Source organism: Dendrobates tinctorius, unplaced genomic scaffold, assembly GCF_039654945.1.
Source record: "Dendrobates tinctorius isolate UK_male_01 unplaced genomic scaffold, ASM3965494v1 ptg000105l, whole genome shotgun sequence".
Taxonomy (NCBI): domain Eukaryota; kingdom Metazoa; phylum Chordata; class Amphibia; order Anura; family Dendrobatidae; genus Dendrobates; species Dendrobates tinctorius.
In genome coordinates this window covers 269762-287590 of record NW_027361773.1, presented here as the reverse complement: position 1 = coordinate 287590, position 17829 = coordinate 269762, and the positions used below count along the sequence as shown (strand labels likewise).

The following is a 17829-nucleotide window of genomic DNA, read 5'->3' as shown; positions in this document are numbered from 1 at the left end:
ACCTACAGATGACTACCCATTCCTGCTACTACATGTGGGGACAAATGACACCGCAAGAAACGACCTGGAAACCATCTGCAGAGACTTTGAAGACTTAGGCAAGAAAGTGAAAGAACTGGGAGCGCAGGTGGTCTTCTCTTCCATCCTCCCAGTGGATGGCCATGGAACAAGGAGGTGGAATAAGATTCTGCAGGTGAACAACTGGCTACGTCGATGGTGCCGTCAGCAACGATTTGGATTTCTGGATCACGGAGTGAACTACTTATACGATGGACTACTTGCTAGAGATGGGGTGCACCTTACGAAGACTGGAAAGCATGTATTTGGAAGTCGCCTTGCTACACTTGTAAGGAGAGCTTTAAACTAGAACAACGTGGGAAGGGAAGCAAAAGACCAGAAAAAGCCATACACCTGACAAATGCTATTGAGAACTCTGCTGTTAGAAGTGGAAAGGAAGAACAAAGACGAAAGAATCTAATTAATAAAAATATTGGAGAAAGAGAAACCAATCACAAACTAAAATGTTTCTATACTAATGCACAAAGCATGGGCAACAAACAAGGATAATTGGAACTACTAACACAGGAAAAGAAACATGATGTCATTGGAATCACTGAAACTTGGTTGGACAATACACATGATTGGAATACAAGACTAGAAGGATACAACTTATTTGCAAGAAACAGACTTGATAAACGAGCAGGGGGTGTCGCATTGTATGTTAGAAACGCGTATATCTGCACAGAGATTGAAGCTTCAGAGACTGGGAGTTCTGTGGAAACTGTTTGGGTAAGAATACAAGGACAGAACAATGGAAAGGACACCATTGTAGGCATTTACTACAGGCCGCCTGTGCAAGCTGAAGATATGGATGAACTCTTTATGCATCAAATGGCCAAGTTCTCCAAAAAATATGACATAGTTGTCATGGGAGATTTCAACTATCCAGACATTTGTTGGGAATCTCTCTCATCCAAAACTAACAGGTCAAGGAAATTCTTATCCTCTCTTGCTGACAACTTTATCTTCCAAAAGGTAGGGGAGAAAACAAGGGGAACTGCTACCTTGGATCTAATCCTTATAAACAGGGAGGAAATGGTTGAGGAGGTAAAAGTGGCTGGGACCCTAGGAGGTAGCGACCATGCTATTTTAGAATTTTGGATAACTAGAGGCGGAAGACCTGTGAAGACTCAGACGTCAAGGTTAGATTTCAGAAAGGCAGATTTTAAGGGATTCAGAAAGAGAATTGGAGGGATCCAATGGCTGGATATCCTTAAGGACAAAAATGTCCAGGAAGGATGGGAAATCTTGAAAAATGAAATTTTCAAAGCACAGTTGTTAACAATTCCGAAAAGAGGGAAGAATAGGAAGCATTTAAGGAAACCAGGATGGATGAACACAGAACTTAAGCACATGCTAAAAAGGAAGAAAAAAAGGTTTATAAAATGGAAAGAGGGAGGCATATCTAAAGAAGAATATAATGCTGTCTGCAGAACCTGCAGGGCACAAATCAGATTAGCTAAAGCTGAAAATGAATTGAGGCTTGCAAGAGAGGTCAAAAGCAATAATAAAGGATTTTGGGGATATGTCAAAAGTAAAAGAAAAGTCAAAGATGCTATAGGATTTTTACAGGATGAAAATGATGAAATGGTAAGACAGGATGTTGAGAAGGCTGAACTTTTAAATTCCTATTTTGCATCTGTTTTCTCTCAGAAAGGAAATGTAACATCAACTGTTATTCACTGTCCTATTAAGGGAACAGAAGAATCCAGGATATCTATAAACAGAAAGATAGTGAGGAAACACTTAGCTAACCTAAATGAATTCAAGTCTCCAGGTCCAGATGAATTACACCCCAGAGTACTGAAGGAGATAGCAGAATAAATTTTTGAACCTCTCTCCATAATCTTTGAAAATTCTTGGAGAACAGGAGAAGTGCCAGAAGACTGGAGAAGAGCAAATGTTGTTCCTATCTTCAAAAAGGGGAAGTAGGTGGACCCAGGCAACTATAGGCCGGTGAGTCTGACTTCTATACCAGGAAAGATCTTTGAACAAATTATTAAACAACATGTATGTCAATACCTGGATAAGAATGAAGTGATTAAACAGAGTCAGCATGGGTTTGTAACTAATAAGTCATGTCAGACTAACTTAATTTCCTTCTATGACGGTATCACTGATTGGGTGGATCAAGGAAATGCTGTAGATATAGTATATCTTGACTTCAACAAAGCATTTGACAAAGACTCTCATACAATCCTTATTGAAAAAATGACTAAGTATGGAATGGACAAGGCAACTGTTAGGTGGATTCATAACTGGCTTAGTGATCGGACCCAAAGAGTGGTCGTAAATGGCTGCACATCCAGTTGGAAGAATGTCTCAAGTGGGGTACCACAGGGCTCTGTCCTGGGCCCTGTATTGTTCAACATCTTTATCAACGATTTAGATGAAGGAATTGAGGGTAAACTGATTAAATTTGCTGATGACACAAAGCTAGGAGGGATAGCTAATACTAGAGAAGAGAGAGAGAGGATTCAAAAAGATTTAAATAAACTGGAGAAGTGGGCAGCAACTAACAGAATGGTTTTTAACAGGGAGAAATGCAAAGTACTACATCTGGGCAATAAAAATGAAAAAAGCATATATAGAATGGGAGGAATAGGGCTAAGTGACAGCACATGTGAAAAAGACTTGGGTATACTAATAGATCACAGACTGAATATGAGTCAACAGTGTGATGCAGCAGCAAAAAAGGCAAATGCAATTCTAGGATGTATTAACAGAAGCATACAGTCTAGATCACGTGAGGTCATTATTTCCCTCTACTCCTCTTTGGTCAGACCTCATCTGGAATATTGTGTCCAGTTTTGGGCACCATATTTTAAAAAAGACATCAACAAACTGTAGCAAGTTCAGAAAAGAGCGACCAGAATGGTGACTGGTCTGCAAACCCTGTCTTATGAGGAAAGGTTGCAGGATTTGGGAATGTTTAGTTTGCAAAAGAGAAGACTGAGAGGAGACTTAATAGCGGTCTACAAATATCTAAAGGGCTGTCACATTGTAGAAGGATCAACTTTATTCTCATTTGCACAAGGAAAGACTAGAAGCAATGGGATGAAACTGAATGGGAGGAGACACAGATTAGATATTAGAAAAAACTTGTTGACAGTTAGAGTGATCAATGAGTGGAACAGGCTGCCACGAGAAGTGGTGAGTTCTCCTTCAATGGAAGTCTTCAAACAGAGGCTGGACAGACATCTGACTGGGATGATTTAGCGAATCCTGCTTTGAGCAGGGGGTTGGACCAGATGGCCCAGGAGGTCCCTTCCAACTCTACGATTCTATGATTCTATGGAGCGGATCTTCCACCAAGCCTCCTAAATCTGCTCCCCTTTGCTGGCTGTGTCCCTCTTCTGTCCCGGGGGCCTCCTTCCCCTTCTCCTGCCCCGTTTCTCTCATCCCCTGGTCTGTCTGGCCCTCCTGTCCCGCTTGTGTCTCCGGCGCCATTATTGTACCTCCACCTTGCAGGCCGTCTCCGCTCTCCTCCTCCTCCCTCTCTCTCCCCGCGCCTCTGGTAATAAATCGGTCCATGTCACGGCCGCTCTCAGATGACACCGCTGCACTCCCGGTGTCAGTTTTAGTTCAGGGCTCTGTGCAATAACAGGTTTTTGGCGGCGGTCGGCGGGAGCTCCTTCACCCACGTCCGCACATGGTGGCGCCGGAACCGGAAGTAGCATTTCTCAGTGTTTAAGGCAATCAGATTGCCTGAAACACTGATGCCCAAGCATAGGATCAGCGCTCCAGGAGCACCGATCCTAGGCTGGTGGCTGAACTGACTGACTGGCGTGATCGACTGTTACGTTGATCGCGCCAATCGCAGGGCACAGCCACGGTGTGACAGCGCTGTGCCCTGCCTAGGATCGGAGCTGTAAGAGCACCGATCCTAGGCTGGTGCCTAGCAATGCCAGGCATGGCCTGGACTCGCTGATTGGCGCGATCAACGATTACATCGATAAAGCCAATCACAGGGCATAGTCCTGTGAGCACCGATCCTAGGCTGTTTCCTGGCAATGCCACGTCACCAGGGCCAGATGTTTGGTGCGACCTGTCTGACCGCGCTGCAGGTCCTCACTGTAGCTGAGGATCTCTGCAGAGCGATCAGGCTACAAGATCTGCTGCTGTGCTGGGCGTTATGGTGCCACAGAAGCCTGTGACTCCACAATCCCTGCTGAAGAAAGAAGAACAAAGAACAGCGAAGACAAGACAGAAGAAAGAACAGAGACAAGTGCTTTGATCCCTGCCCAATCTCTCCTCCTTCCTCTTTTTACCCCCCTCCACCCCACTTTGCGCCACCCCCGTGCGCACATCCAGCAGCCGCTGAGCATCGATTGGTGTCGCAGTTCACCGATCAGCACCCATGCTCGCCGTTATCCACTTTTCTTTTTCACCCTTTTGCGCCACTCCCGTGCGCATATCCTGCAGCCGCCAAACTTTGATTAGTGATGCAGTTCACTCATCAGAGCTCACGTCTGCTGTTTTAGACACATTTCTTCTTCGCCACCTCAGTGCGCACATCCAGCAGCCGCTGAGCTTTAATTAGTGACGCAGTTCACTCATCAGAGCTCGTGTCTGCTGTTTTACATTTTTCTTTTCACTGACATTTTTTTCTCCCTGGTTGCTGCTTTTTTTCTTTTAAATTTTCCTTTTCAGACAAATAAGTTTACACCAAGCACTCTGACACACAAACAGTTAAATAAAGTACTGACACAATCACCATATTCATTAAAAAAAAGTCGTCCCGCTCATCCCAACAACGCTATTCAGTGGAGGAGGCATATGCTTTCCTTGCCTCTGACACCGATAGCGAGGGAGAGGATCCCACATTTCTTTTTTGTATGCTTTTTTCTAATTTGTATGCTTATCAGTTTTTGGCACAAAACCATGGTTCATCATTTTCTAACTGGTTTTCTGTAGACGCAGTTGAAATGATGCAGTTTTGGGGCCTGGTCCTTCACATGGAGATCCGAAAAAGGCAGAACTTCGGCAATATTGGAGTGTTGATGTTTTATACAACACTCCTGTGTTCCGAATGGTCATGGCCCGGACACATTTTGAGGCCATCCACAAATTCATGCATTATAATTATAATGCAGTGTTCCCCACGAGATGACCCCAACTTTGACCTTCTGTTCAAAGCTCGGCCGGTAATCGAACACTTCAACAAAAAGTTTGCTGAATTGTACGTGCCCCCAAAGGGTCATTTGCGTGGATGAGTCCTTAATTCATTTCAAGGGGAGGCTCAAATTCCGTCAGTACCTGCCCAGTAAGAAGGCCAGGTACGGAATTAAACTCTATAAGCTGTGTGAGAGTACCTCAGGGTACACCCACAAGTTTAGAGTTTAAGAAGGGAAGGACACCCGGATTGAACCCCCTGTCCGGGTAGGGAGTGGGAAAATGGTGTGGGATTTGGTGCACTCACTACTGGATAAAGGTTATCACCTCTACATGGATAACTTCTACCAGCATCTCACTCTTCAAAACCCTCTCTGCACGAGGTACTATAGCCTGCGGTACTGTCCGCAAAAATCAGAGAGGTTTAACGCCACTTGGGCAGATGCTCAGAAGGGGTGACAGCAGAGCCAAATGTAGCGACCACCTGCTGGTGTTCAAGGACAAGAGGGATGTCTCTTTCTTGACCACCATACACGGTGATGGCAGCGCCCTCAGCACTATATGAGGTACAGTGGCTTCATACACTTTTAGTACAATGAGGGGCAGAGTTTAACTAGCCCGAGCATTTTGACTGACCGCTTGCTCTGCAGTGCAATTGTACAGAGCGATGTGTCAAAGCGGAGAGGCCTTTGGGTACATGAAAGAGTCCCTTTAACCCCTTCCTGACATCCGACGTACTATCCCGTCCATGGGACCCGGGGGCCCCTATGCCCATGGACGGGATAGTACGTCTACCGCGATCAGCGGCGCCCACGTAGTGAGCACCACTGATCGCGGCCGGGTGTCAGCTGACTATCACAGCTGACACCCGGCACAATGTGTCAGGGGCGGTCACGGACCGCCCCCGACACATTAACCCCTTGCACATCGCGATCAAACATGATCGCGGTGTACCGGGGGTTAAAGGGAAGCATCGTCAGGGAGGGGGCTCCCTCCGTGCTTCCCTGAGCCCCCCACGGCAGCGCAATGTGCAGCGCTGCTGCCGGGGGCTCCTTTCCTGCAGGCCCCTGAATCCAAGATGGCGACGGGGGCCTTCAGGAAGCTGGCTTCCTCAGTGCCTGCAAAGCGCAGGCATGAGGAAGCCTTGTGCACTGCCTGTGACAGATCGCTGATCTTTCACAGTGATCTGTGATGTGACAGATCAGCGATCTGTCACAGAACAGTGATGTCCCTCCTGGGACTATTTAATAAAGTAAAAAAAAAAATAATAATAAAGTGTTAAAATAATTTAAAAAAAAAAATTCCCCCAAATAAATCCATTTTTTGAAAATAAAAAAAAACACAAAACAATAAAAGTACACATATTAGGTATCGCCGCGTCCGTAACGACCCGCCCTATAAAACTGTCCCATTAGTTAACCCCTTTAGAGAACCCCTTAAAAAATAAAAATAAAAAACGAAGCAAAAAAATAATGATTTATTATCATACCGCCAAACAAAAAGTGTAATAACGCGCGATCAAAAAGACGCATATAAATATCCATTGTACCGCTGAAAACGTCATCTTGTCCCGCAAAAAACGAGCCATGACACAGCATCTTCAGCGAAAAAATAAAAAAAGTTATAGCTCGCAGAATAAAGCGATGCAAAAGTAATTATTTTTTATATAAAATAGTTTTCATTGCATAAAACCGACAAAACATAAAAAAAAGACCTAAATGAGGTATCGCTGTAACCGTACTGACCCGAAGAGTAGAACCGCTTTATCAATTTTACCACACGCGGAACGGTGTAAACGCACCCCCCCAAAAGAAATTCATGAAAAGCTGGTTTTTGTTCATTCTGCGTCCCAAAAATCGGAATAAAAAGCGATCAAAAAATGTCACGTGCCCGAAAATGGTACCAATAAAAACGTCAACTCGTCCCGCAAAAAATAAGACCTCACATGACTCGGTGGATCAAAATATGGAAAAATTATAGCTCTCAATATGTGGTGATGCAAAAACTATTTTTACAATAAAAAGCGTCTTTTAGCGTGTGACAGCCGCCAAAAATAAAAACCGCCATAAATAGTAAATCAACCCCCCGTTATCACCCCCTTAGTTAGGGAAAAATAATAAAACTAAAAAAAAGTATTTATCTCCATTTTCCCGTTAGGGTAAGGCTGTGTGCACACGCTGCGGATTAGGTGCGGATTCATCCGCGCGGATTTTGTAAAATCCGCAGGTGAAACCGCAGGTCAAAAGACCTGCGGTTTTACCTGCAGATTGCTCTGCGGTTTTGTCCTGCGGTTTTTCATCTCCTCAATAGAGGCTTTTTACAATAAAAAGCGTCTTTTAGCGTGCGACAGCCGCCAAACATAAAAACCGCCATAAATAGTAAATCAAACCCCCCATTATCACCCCCTTAGTTAGGGAAAAATAATAAAATAAAAAAAAAAATGTATTTATTTCCATTTTTCCATTACGGTTAGGGTTAGGGCTAGGGTTAGGGCTGAGATTAGGGTTAGGGGTGTGTTGGGGTTCGGGTTGGAGTTAGAATTGGGGGTTTCCACTGCTTGGGCACATCAGGGGCTCTCCAAATGCAACATGGCGTCTGATTTCAATTCCAGCCAATTCTGAGTTGAAAAAGTCAAATGGTGCTCCTTCCCTTCCAAGCTCTGACATGCGCCCAAACAGTGTTTTACCCCCACATGTAGGGTATCAGCCTACTCAGGACAAATTGCAAAACCATTTTTGGGGTCCAATTTCTCCTGTTACCCTTAGGAAAATAAAAAATTGGGGGCAAAAATATCATTTTTGTGGAAAAAAATGATTTTTTTATTTTCACGTCCGAGCGTTATAAAATTCTGTGAAGCACTTGGGGGTTCAAAGTGCTCACCACACATCTAGATAAGTTCCTTAGGGGGTCTCGTTTCCAAAATGGGGTCATTTGTGGGGGGTTTCCACTGTTTAGGTACATTAGGGGCTCTCCAAAGGCAACATGACAACCGCAGACCATTCCATCAAAGTCTTCATTCCAAAACGTCACTACTTCCCTTCCGAGCCCCGACGTGTGTCCATACAGTAGTTTTCTCCCACATATGGGGTATCAGCATACTCAGGACAAATTGGACAACAACTTTTGGGGTCCAATTTCTCCTGGTACCCTTGGGAAAATAAAAAAATGGTGACTAAAAGATCATGTTTGTGGAAAAAATACGAATTTTTTATTTTCACGCCCGGGCGTTATAAACTTCTGTGAAGCACTGGGGGCTTCAAAGTTCTCACCACACATCTAGATAAGTTCCTTAGGGGGTCTAGTTTCCAAAATGGTGTCATTTGTGGGGGGTTTCCACTGTTTTGGTACATCAGGGGTTTTCCAATCGCGACATGATGTCCGATCTCAATTCCAGCCAAAAACGTCAAATGGCGCTGCTTCCCTTCCGAGCTCTGCCATGCGCCCAAATAGTGGTTTACCCCCACATGTGGGGTATCAGCGTACTCAGGACAAATTGCACAATAACTTTTAGAGTCCTGTTACCCTTGGGAAAATAAAAATTGGGGTGAAAAGATCATTTTTGTGGAAAAAATATGATTTTTTAATTGTACTGCTGTACATTATAAACTTCTGTGAAGCCCTTGTGGGTTCAAAGTTCTCACCACATATCTAGATAAGTTCCTTGGGGGGTCTAGTTTCCAAAATGGGGTCACTTGTAGGGGGTTTCCACTGTTTAGGTATATCAGGGACTCTACAAACGTGACATGGCGTCCGATCTGAATTCCAGCCAATTTTGCATTGAAAAAGTCAAACGGCGCTCCTTCCATTCTGAGCTCTGCCATGCGCCGAAACAGTCGTTCCCACCCACATATCAGGTATCAGCGTACTCAGGACAAATTGCACAATAACTTTTGCAGTCCAATTTCTCCTGTTACCCTTGGTAAAATAAAAAAATTGAACCTGAAGTACTTTTTTTGTGAAAAAAAGTTAGATGTTCATTTTTTTTTTTAAATATTCAAAAAAAATTCCTGTGACACAACTAAAGGGTTAATAAACTTCTTGAATGTGGTTTTGAGCACCTTAAGGGGTGCAGTTTTTAGAATGGTGTCACTTTTGGGTATTTTCTATCATATAGACCCCTCAAAGTGGCTTCAAATGTGATGTGGTCCGTAAAAATAAAATGGTGTTGTAAAAATGAGAAATCGCCGGTCAACTTTTAACCCTTATAACTTCCTAACAAAAAAAATGTTGGTTCCAAAATTGTGCTGATGTAAAGTAAACATGTGGGAAATGTTAGTTATCAAGTTTTTTGGGTGCCATATCTCTGTGATTTAAGGGCATAAAAACAAGAAAACAATGTCAGAATCACCAGGATCCATGGAAGCGTTCCAGAGTTATGACCTCATAAAGGTACAGTGGTCAGAATTGTAAAAATTGGCCCGGTCATGAACGTGCAAACCAACCTTGGGGGTGAAGGGGTTAAAGGGAAAGTGCCATCAAAAAAATTTTTTTTCCAGCAATTGAAAAAAAATGTTAAGAATTAATGTTTACATTTTCTTAAAAAATATAATAATTTGTTTATAAATTTTGTAAAATATGAAAAATAATTTTAAAAGGTTTGGTATTTCCACTTTTAAACACTAGAGGGAGCAGCTACTGAAATTTGAAAAAAAAATAAACTAGTGTACAACTAGCTCACTTTACTGCACTGCAGTAATTATGAGTCTGCTGATGTGTGTGATGTCACTCCTCTCCTATCCTCCCCTCCTGGGTGTTTGCTAAGGGAGAAGAGAGGATGACATTTAGAAACACAGTGAGCAGCCATTTTTTTGGTGACTGCAAAGTTATACTGACAAGTATACAGTCACTGAGAATGGCAGGCAGCAAGGATTCTGGGAGATATATGATGGAAGGAGCAGGATGACAGCAGCACAGAGTATTTCTGGAGTACAGTGTGCTGGTCTATGGGAAGTCACAGAGGGAGATGTATGGTGGAAGGAGCAGGGTGACAGCGGCACAGTATTTCAGGAGAGCAGTGTGCTGGTCTATGGGGGGACACCCTGTTTGGTGCCCGGAGCAGGCAGGGATTGTACATAGAGCGCTGTCCGCTGTCTTTTATACATGGGATGGGTGTCAGTGAGCTCGGGTTGGGTGTCAGGGGGCATGGGGTCACTCAGTGAGCTTGGGGTGACAGTCAGTCAGCTTGGGGTGACAGTCAGTCGGCATGGGGTGACAGTCAGGGGGCATGGGGTGGGGTGACTGTCAGTGAGTTGGTTCCTGCTCTGAACTCTAAGCCCACTCTCTGCACATGCAGAAACACAAAGCACGCATCACATCCTGCTGTGGAACTATAAGTCCCACTATGCCCTACTGATGTGGACCCGGAGAGAGCCATACTGAGGATGCTGCACACAGAATGGAAGCACAGTAAGGGCTCATACTCCCTTGCGAGAGTCTAGCACGATTCTTGTGCAAGTTTCTCGCATGGAAACCTGGCACAGCCGCCGGCACTGGGACCGGAGCGTGCGGCTACAAGTATTTCTATGCAGCCGCACGCTCCGGTCCCAGTGCCGGGTTTTCATGCGAGAGTCATGCGAGTCTCTCGCAAGTGAGTATGAGCCCTAACAGGAGGACACAGAGCAACTCACAAGTAGTCGGCAGCAGCAGTACTGATCTCCAGGACATAACGACCTCGGCAGCTGTCACCCTGCTCCCGGGATGTATACAGTCATGTGACGACTAACTACTGAAGCTCGAAAAGATCAAAACACCGGAGACTGCCAAGTATGAAGGGTTGGACGTTCCCCACCCCTGATTATATGCATTGTATAGATTTCTATACAATGCATAGGAAAAAAAACAAAACATGTACTAACCTTCCCTCCTCTAACCAGGAAGTTCTGCATCTGTTCAGGGCAGAGAAGTGTAACGATCTGCTGTGCTCTGAACAGGTTGGCAGTGAGCTGTAATCGCACCCTGTACTGTAAAGGCCCCGTACACGCTGGTATCTAGGGTAAACAGCGGGTATCCAAGAGCCGACGGTTCTTAGTTACCCGATGTTTACATTGGAAATCAGCATGCAGCATCGCTGATCTCTCGCTGCCACACGCAGCGATGCGTACTGGCCAGCGGGAGACCAACGATCAAAAAATGGCCCAGGACGATCCTGCACGATCAGCGATACCCGGCAGGGGGGGCCGGTCGCTGATCCCCGTCACACAATGTCGCTGGAGAGATCGCTGATGCATCACAAAATCAGCGATCTCGCTGTGTGTGACGGGGCCCTAATACTAATTACAGGCTGCAATCACACTCCCCGCTGCAGATATTCACTCCGGACCGGCAGCTTCTACCCAACAGCTCCTGTCATCGCACACACTTAGCACTGTGGGCTACAACAAATGGCCACTATCTCCTCCCACAGCTGAGTGCCCAGGTCACAGCTGAGAGGCAGGAGGAGCGGCCTCAATGTAAGAAATGCAGTCGGAGTCCGACTGCAGTCTCTTATGCCCATGGCTGCTGTAAGTGAAGAGTGAAAGTGTCGTGCCCAGACACTTACACCCCCACTAACAAAAATGGCAGCCTCCAGTGGCAAAAGTAAAAGTTAATAAATAAAAACTATGAAAGTAGTTCATTTAATTTTGTATTAAAAAATTATTGATTATATAATCAATTATAATACAAAAAATTAAAAATCACAGCACCTTCCCTTTAAGGGATACTTACATTTGCATCAGATATTGGTTTATTTTTTAACCTAATAATGGAAAGATCTCTAAATACAACAATCCGGGTGAAGAAGACAAGTATAGCTAGAATAAACAAAGCAATAACAAGAACTGTGGGAAACGGGTGGGAAGAGTTGCAAGTAATTATTCTTGCCACATAAACCTCCATGTAATTGGTAGTGTAATAATCCTGAATATGTTTACTTCTGTTTCTTGTGGTGACAAAATTAAGACATTAAAAAGAATGACTATCAGGAACAGATACAGTAAAGTTCAATAAGGGCAAAGAACTTAAAAGAAATGCTACCATGGACAAGGAAAAGGAAATTGTGAGAAGATGTACAGGTCTGTCAACAGTAGATCATTGTACTAAAAACGGTCTCCTTATTTTTCGAATTCGAAGTACTTCAATAGATAACTTGGAACAAGGGCAGGTGCAGACAATCATATTTTTGGTCCGAGTGAAATCCAACAAAACATCGGATTGTACTCGGACCAATGTTATGCTATGAGGCTGTGCAAATGTCGGATTTTTTCCTCTGATAGAGTCGGTCTTCGGAGAAAAAAAAATACATGGATGGCAGAGTTTGATCCAATATTCAAACTGCACTAGGCTATGCATATCAATGAGTCCGTGGACTGCACTTAGATGACATCTGAGTCCACGGAGTGACACAGCAGAATCGGATCACATTATGATCACGGTGTGATTAGCATAATTGATCCGATTTTCTAGGATGACAAAAAATACATTAGGTGCCCTCAAAGGCTTTATGCAGATTGTCACCTCCAGAAATACTATACGTCTGCAAATACATCAGTAGTTTGCAAGGAAATAGATATTATTGTTATTAATAAACCATCCCTGTCTGTAGGGGATAAAGGGAGAAAATGAAGTTATATTCTGCCTGCAGCTGCTTACCACCAGTCACCAGGGCAATGCAGGGAACGATTACAGTCACCCCTCACTACACAGTGAATGAAGATGTAATCACTGCCCAGCATAATGATTGAGCCAGCTCTGCAGCATGTGTGTGTGTGTGTGTGTGTGTGTGTGTGTGTGTGTGTGTGTGTGTGTGTGTGTGTGTGTGTAGAGCAGAGCAGTGCTGGGAAGTGATTACATGCATTCACAGTATAGCAAGCGGTGACTGTACCTGCTCTCATGACTGCTAACGAACGGCTACAGGGAGGATATACCTCCCTATAGTTACTAATATAGTAAAGCAGATAAGCATGGTTTTAACATTATCAGTAGCCACCGGGAGGTATATCCTCCTGTAGCCATTTGCTATCATCCTTGGGAGCAGTCCAGGGAGTGGTTACAGTCACCGCTTGCTAAATGGTGAGTACGGCTATAATCACTCCCCGGCACTTTGATACTCTGCTTTGCACACATACTGCTCACCTAGCTTTACAAGAAACTCTTGTTCCAGATCTTGGACTTGTCGAACAGACTCGGTCAAGGAATTGCACAATTTCATCTTTGGCCTCAGCAGCTCCAGGGTATCCGTTATCATATAGTCAATGTCTATAGGAAATGGGTGATCTTTTGTCCATACATCCAGGCTTTTTTTCCACCAGACGTAGCGCTAGAAATGTAAAAAAAAATATATTTACATATAAGTCTAACATGGTAAAGCGCATAATTTGGAAAGAGTTTAGTAACGAATTAAAATAAATAAACACCACAACAAGAATGTTTGTTTCACTATTGTTTTTAACGTGTGCATCCAGAAAACCAATGCACCGTGACAGTGCCTTTCTTTGGTGGGATCATGTATCTCATGCTGAGCAGCAGTTTCTCAGTAGAAGAAATGTGTTGTATGTAAAGACAGCCAGTAATTACATCTCATAATAGAGGGGAGTGCAGTGAATGCCAAGTCTGTAAGGGGAAACATAGGTGCTATATAGGGTTAGGTAAGGTAATGGAAAATAAAAAAGTACTACATTTAAGCAATAGTGTCATGATCTGAAGAGAATTCAGACATATGTAGCTAATCTGTGTTTTGTAAGCTCGGAAAATCCCTTTAACAAATGTTTTTATATCAATGAACTCTTCAGGAAAGAAAACAAATACAGCAATGTGTCATACCTGGAAATACACAAGGAAACAATCAAGCTTGCGTTTACTAGATCCTCTGTCGAAATACTGTCCACAGGTATCAAGAATGGTGCAAACTAGTCTGATGCGAAACAAGTGCTCTGGGGGATCAAGGAGACTGGAGCTGCCATCCGAGTTCACACCAAAGGATATAAAGGAATAGAGCGTACGGAATATAACCGCAGATTCCACCATTCTGTAGTTATACAGTTCCCCAAGAAATTTAGCACTGCTTATACGGCGTTGGTTAAACTTTGGCTGATTAACCTTTTAAAATGGGAAAAAAAAACGATAACATTTTAGCAAAAGTCAACTTGTTTATTCTCATCATCATTTTGTTACATATTATGTTATACTTTATTCTAAAATGTATTCACTTTGTCATAGCTAAATTAATGTCAGTATATTTAATACCTCCATCCCTAGACGAATGTCTTCTAATACGCCATCAACCACATGAATTCCAACATCCTCTTGGTAGAGGACCAGGCCAGCGAGCAGGTTGGCGACACAGTGGATACTGTTGTACTTCACGTTCCAAATGTTGATCATGCAGCAAATGACGTAATCTTTCACTTCTGAGTCCTGCCAAGACAGCTTTCTCATCTGCCGCAAAACCTGAATGAAATCCATAAATAATATTAAAGTGAATAAGGAATTTTAGACACCGTGCAGTATTAAAATTTATTCAGGTATAGCATGGATTAATTGCAAAAAGACTGAACATGAAAGTCTTTATTCTTTTACCCCATCCATCTACAGCCTCATTCAGACATCCATAATTGTTCACGTACACAAAAAAAGGTCTGAGTGTTATCAGTGATTTTCATAGGAGTGTCAGTTTCTATGATCAGTGATTTTCATGTATGGCAAAAAACTACAAAAATTCTCTAATTCACTGCAATGTTAAAGGGAACATGTCATGCTGGATAATGCCAAACTAATCTGCAGAATAATGGCAATAGAATGTGTCAGCTGTACTGAAAGCAGAGCTACTGGGAGAAAATGAACAGAATTTCTCCTGGGAGCCACAAGCTATTAGCCTTACAGATGTGCCAGAGCGGCTACAATCATCGCTCAGAGCACAGTGAGCAACCATGGTAAGGGTGCTTTGACATTGCATTCTTCCCCCATGTTCAGTGGTCCAGTCGGGGCTTATGTCCGAACCCCTAGCAAAATGGGATTCGGGCGTATGCGCCAACGGGGCTGTTGACTATAATGGTGCTGACAGAGTCAACGCGTGCCCTGACGTCCATGCATCCTTTTCGGGCCTATACACTTACAGGATGTGGACACTCAGATGCGGTCTACTACGTCTGAACATCCGCCTCCAGTAGGCATAAATGCCCGAAAAGGATGCAAGAACATCAGGGCACACATCGACTCTGTCGGCACCATTATAGTCAACGGCCCCGTCGGCACTTACGACCGAATCCTGTTTTGCGAGGAGTTCGGACGTAAAACTCAACTGAACCACTGAGCATGGGGGAAGAATGCAATGACAAAGCACCCATAGCATGACCCAAAACTTTGACTGACATCCGGCACTGTACTGATGCACTGCAGAGCAATCTGCCAAAGTGCTGGGGTGTGTTTACAGCCGCCGATCACTGCTTACTGAGCAGTGACTATCAGCGTAGGGACATCATTAAGACTGAAAGCCAGTGGTATCTGGAAGAAATACCCCGGAGCCATGATTTCAGTATGGGAAGCTGGTACCTTTCTTGGCACTTTAGTTCTACTGACTTGCAGGGATCAGTCAACAGATATTGATGGCTTTATAATAGGACAGACCATCAGTGTCATATTCGGTAAAACCCCTTCACCATGTCTACTTTAAAATGCTGTCCTGAATCTACAAAGCTCAATGAATTGGCAGACCTTTTCTGTTGTAACTTTGGAAAGATCCTTATAGAGCAGTTTCCTAATGTACTCCTGCAGAGGGGGCCTCTTCTTTTTCACAGTCTTCTCAGCTGGAGGTGGATTGCAGTAATAGTAGGCATTCTCCACCATTGTTACATATCGAGCATCCAAATGCATGGCTTGCTTTTTGCGCATCATTTGTTCCTAAAGAAAGTAAAATAATGCTTTTATAGCGTCTATGAAAGAAACATGTACGTGCAAATATTTCAATTTCAACAGCTTCGCATCTTGACAAGTGAAACTTTTTGCAGTAATGCGCACACAGCAATCTAAGAAAAGTAAAAGCAAAACTAAATCTAGGTTTTTATGAGACAGGGTGTGAATCAATTTACATAACTCATGCTAGCGTCCAACTCAATAACCTGCGGATGTAGAATGGGAGCCCTGCCAATCACCTTGTTACTCCCGTCATCCGCGGATCCGCTTTTGATTCGCTAACCTGGCATGTCACATGTGCATCATGCCGCAACAATGATGTAGTGCCAATTCTGCCAACCAAAAGTGAAGCCGGGGACGGTCAGATAAAAGCCAGTTCACACGGTTCATGTTCGAAGGTCACAGATTACTGACCTGGCTGTTGGACAGGGTGCTGTGAATCGAGTTGCACCACCTCTACTTTTTATTGGATTATGCTCTATAATCATAGTGTCCATCTTGAGGATTGTAGCACTGTATTTGAAGCATGAGCTTCACATACATCTGTTAAAGAATTCACAGCAGAATACAGTTGCAGACAAGTGGATGAGATCTTAAGATCTAATCCAAATGCTGCTGAAAGTTTTCATGCCTGCAGTTTGTTTGTTTTTTTTTTTTTTTAAGTGCACATGGCAATTTCTGAAACAAATCCCATGATGCCTCATGATAACACATCCCAATAAACACATTGGTTTCGGCACAGCAGCCTTAAAGGGAATCTGTCACATCATTTGTAGCATCTAAAGTGTCCTCAGTGCGTTGCGCTAACACATTTCTTCCATTTAAAAAAAAAAAAAAAAAAAAAAAAAAAAAAAAAAAAAAAAAAAAAAAATCGCTGGTGTAATACTTATCAAGAAGCATTTTAGTCATAGGTGTGTGCTTCACTGCGTTCAGTCAGGGTTGTCTCCGCCCATGCAATTTGTCCCGTGGTTTTTGCCAAGCGGCTCCCCCAATACACACTGCGTGGCAACACAAACAACAATGCAAAAGTGCGGGCTATACAGTGATGTCGGCAAAAACCACGGGACATAATTCGAATTGCGTTGGCGGAGACAACCCTAACACATTGAAGCACACCCCTATGACTAAATGAGCAGGAATGATATACCTATATAAAGTGCTTTTTGATAAGGATTACAGCAACAATTTTAATGGAAAAAACATATTAGTGATGCACATTGCATTACTAACAAAGCACAGGGAACACATTACATGATACAAATGACGTGACAGGATCCCTGTAAGTAATAACATCTTATTGAGAGGTGAGCAATGCAGTCAACCAAAACAAACTGTGGTCACATGACTGCTCGGATCCTGGTGGTCTTTGTGTCCTTGCCTCAGGCAATTTAATAAAGTACTTGGAACTCCAAGAATCATAGTATGGTAGAGTTGGAAGGGATCTCCAGGGTCATTGTGTCCAACCCTCTGCTCAATGCAGGAGTCACTAAATCATCCCAGACAGATGTCTGTCCAGCCTCTGATTGAAGACTTCCATGGAAGGAGAACTCACCACTTCTCGTGGCAGCCTGTTCCACTCATTGATCACTTTAACTGTCAAAAAAGGAGATTTTTGTGTACTCACCGTAAAATCTCTTTCTCTTAGCCTTTAACTGGGGGACAGAGAACCGTGGGTGTTATGCTGCTGTCCACTAGGAGGCGACACTATGCATAATCTGAAAAAGATTAACTTTGGCTCCTCCTCTGCAGTATACACCCCTGGACGGC

The 17829-nt window shown here is 43.5% G+C and overlaps 1 protein-coding gene across 5 annotated transcripts in view; it reads right to left on the bottom strand.

Moving 5' to 3' along the window:
- The window catches only part of UPF2 (UPF2 regulator of nonsense mediated mRNA decay), a 123549-nt gene that overhangs the window by 46458 nt on the left and 59262 nt on the right, over nt 1–17829 (bottom strand). For all 5 annotated transcript variants that reach the window (XM_073588982.1, XM_073588979.1, XM_073588984.1 and 2 more), the window contains exons 12-15: nt 15865–16050; nt 14398–14601; nt 13975–14250; nt 13288–13471 (exon numbers count right to left, since the gene is read on the bottom strand). In XM_073588982.1, coding sequence (XP_073445083.1) covers nt 13288–13471; nt 13975–14250; nt 14398–14601; nt 15865–16050 — 850 coding nt within the window. The remainder of the gene's footprint in view (nt 1–13287; nt 13472–13974; nt 14251–14397; nt 14602–15864; nt 16051–17829) is intronic.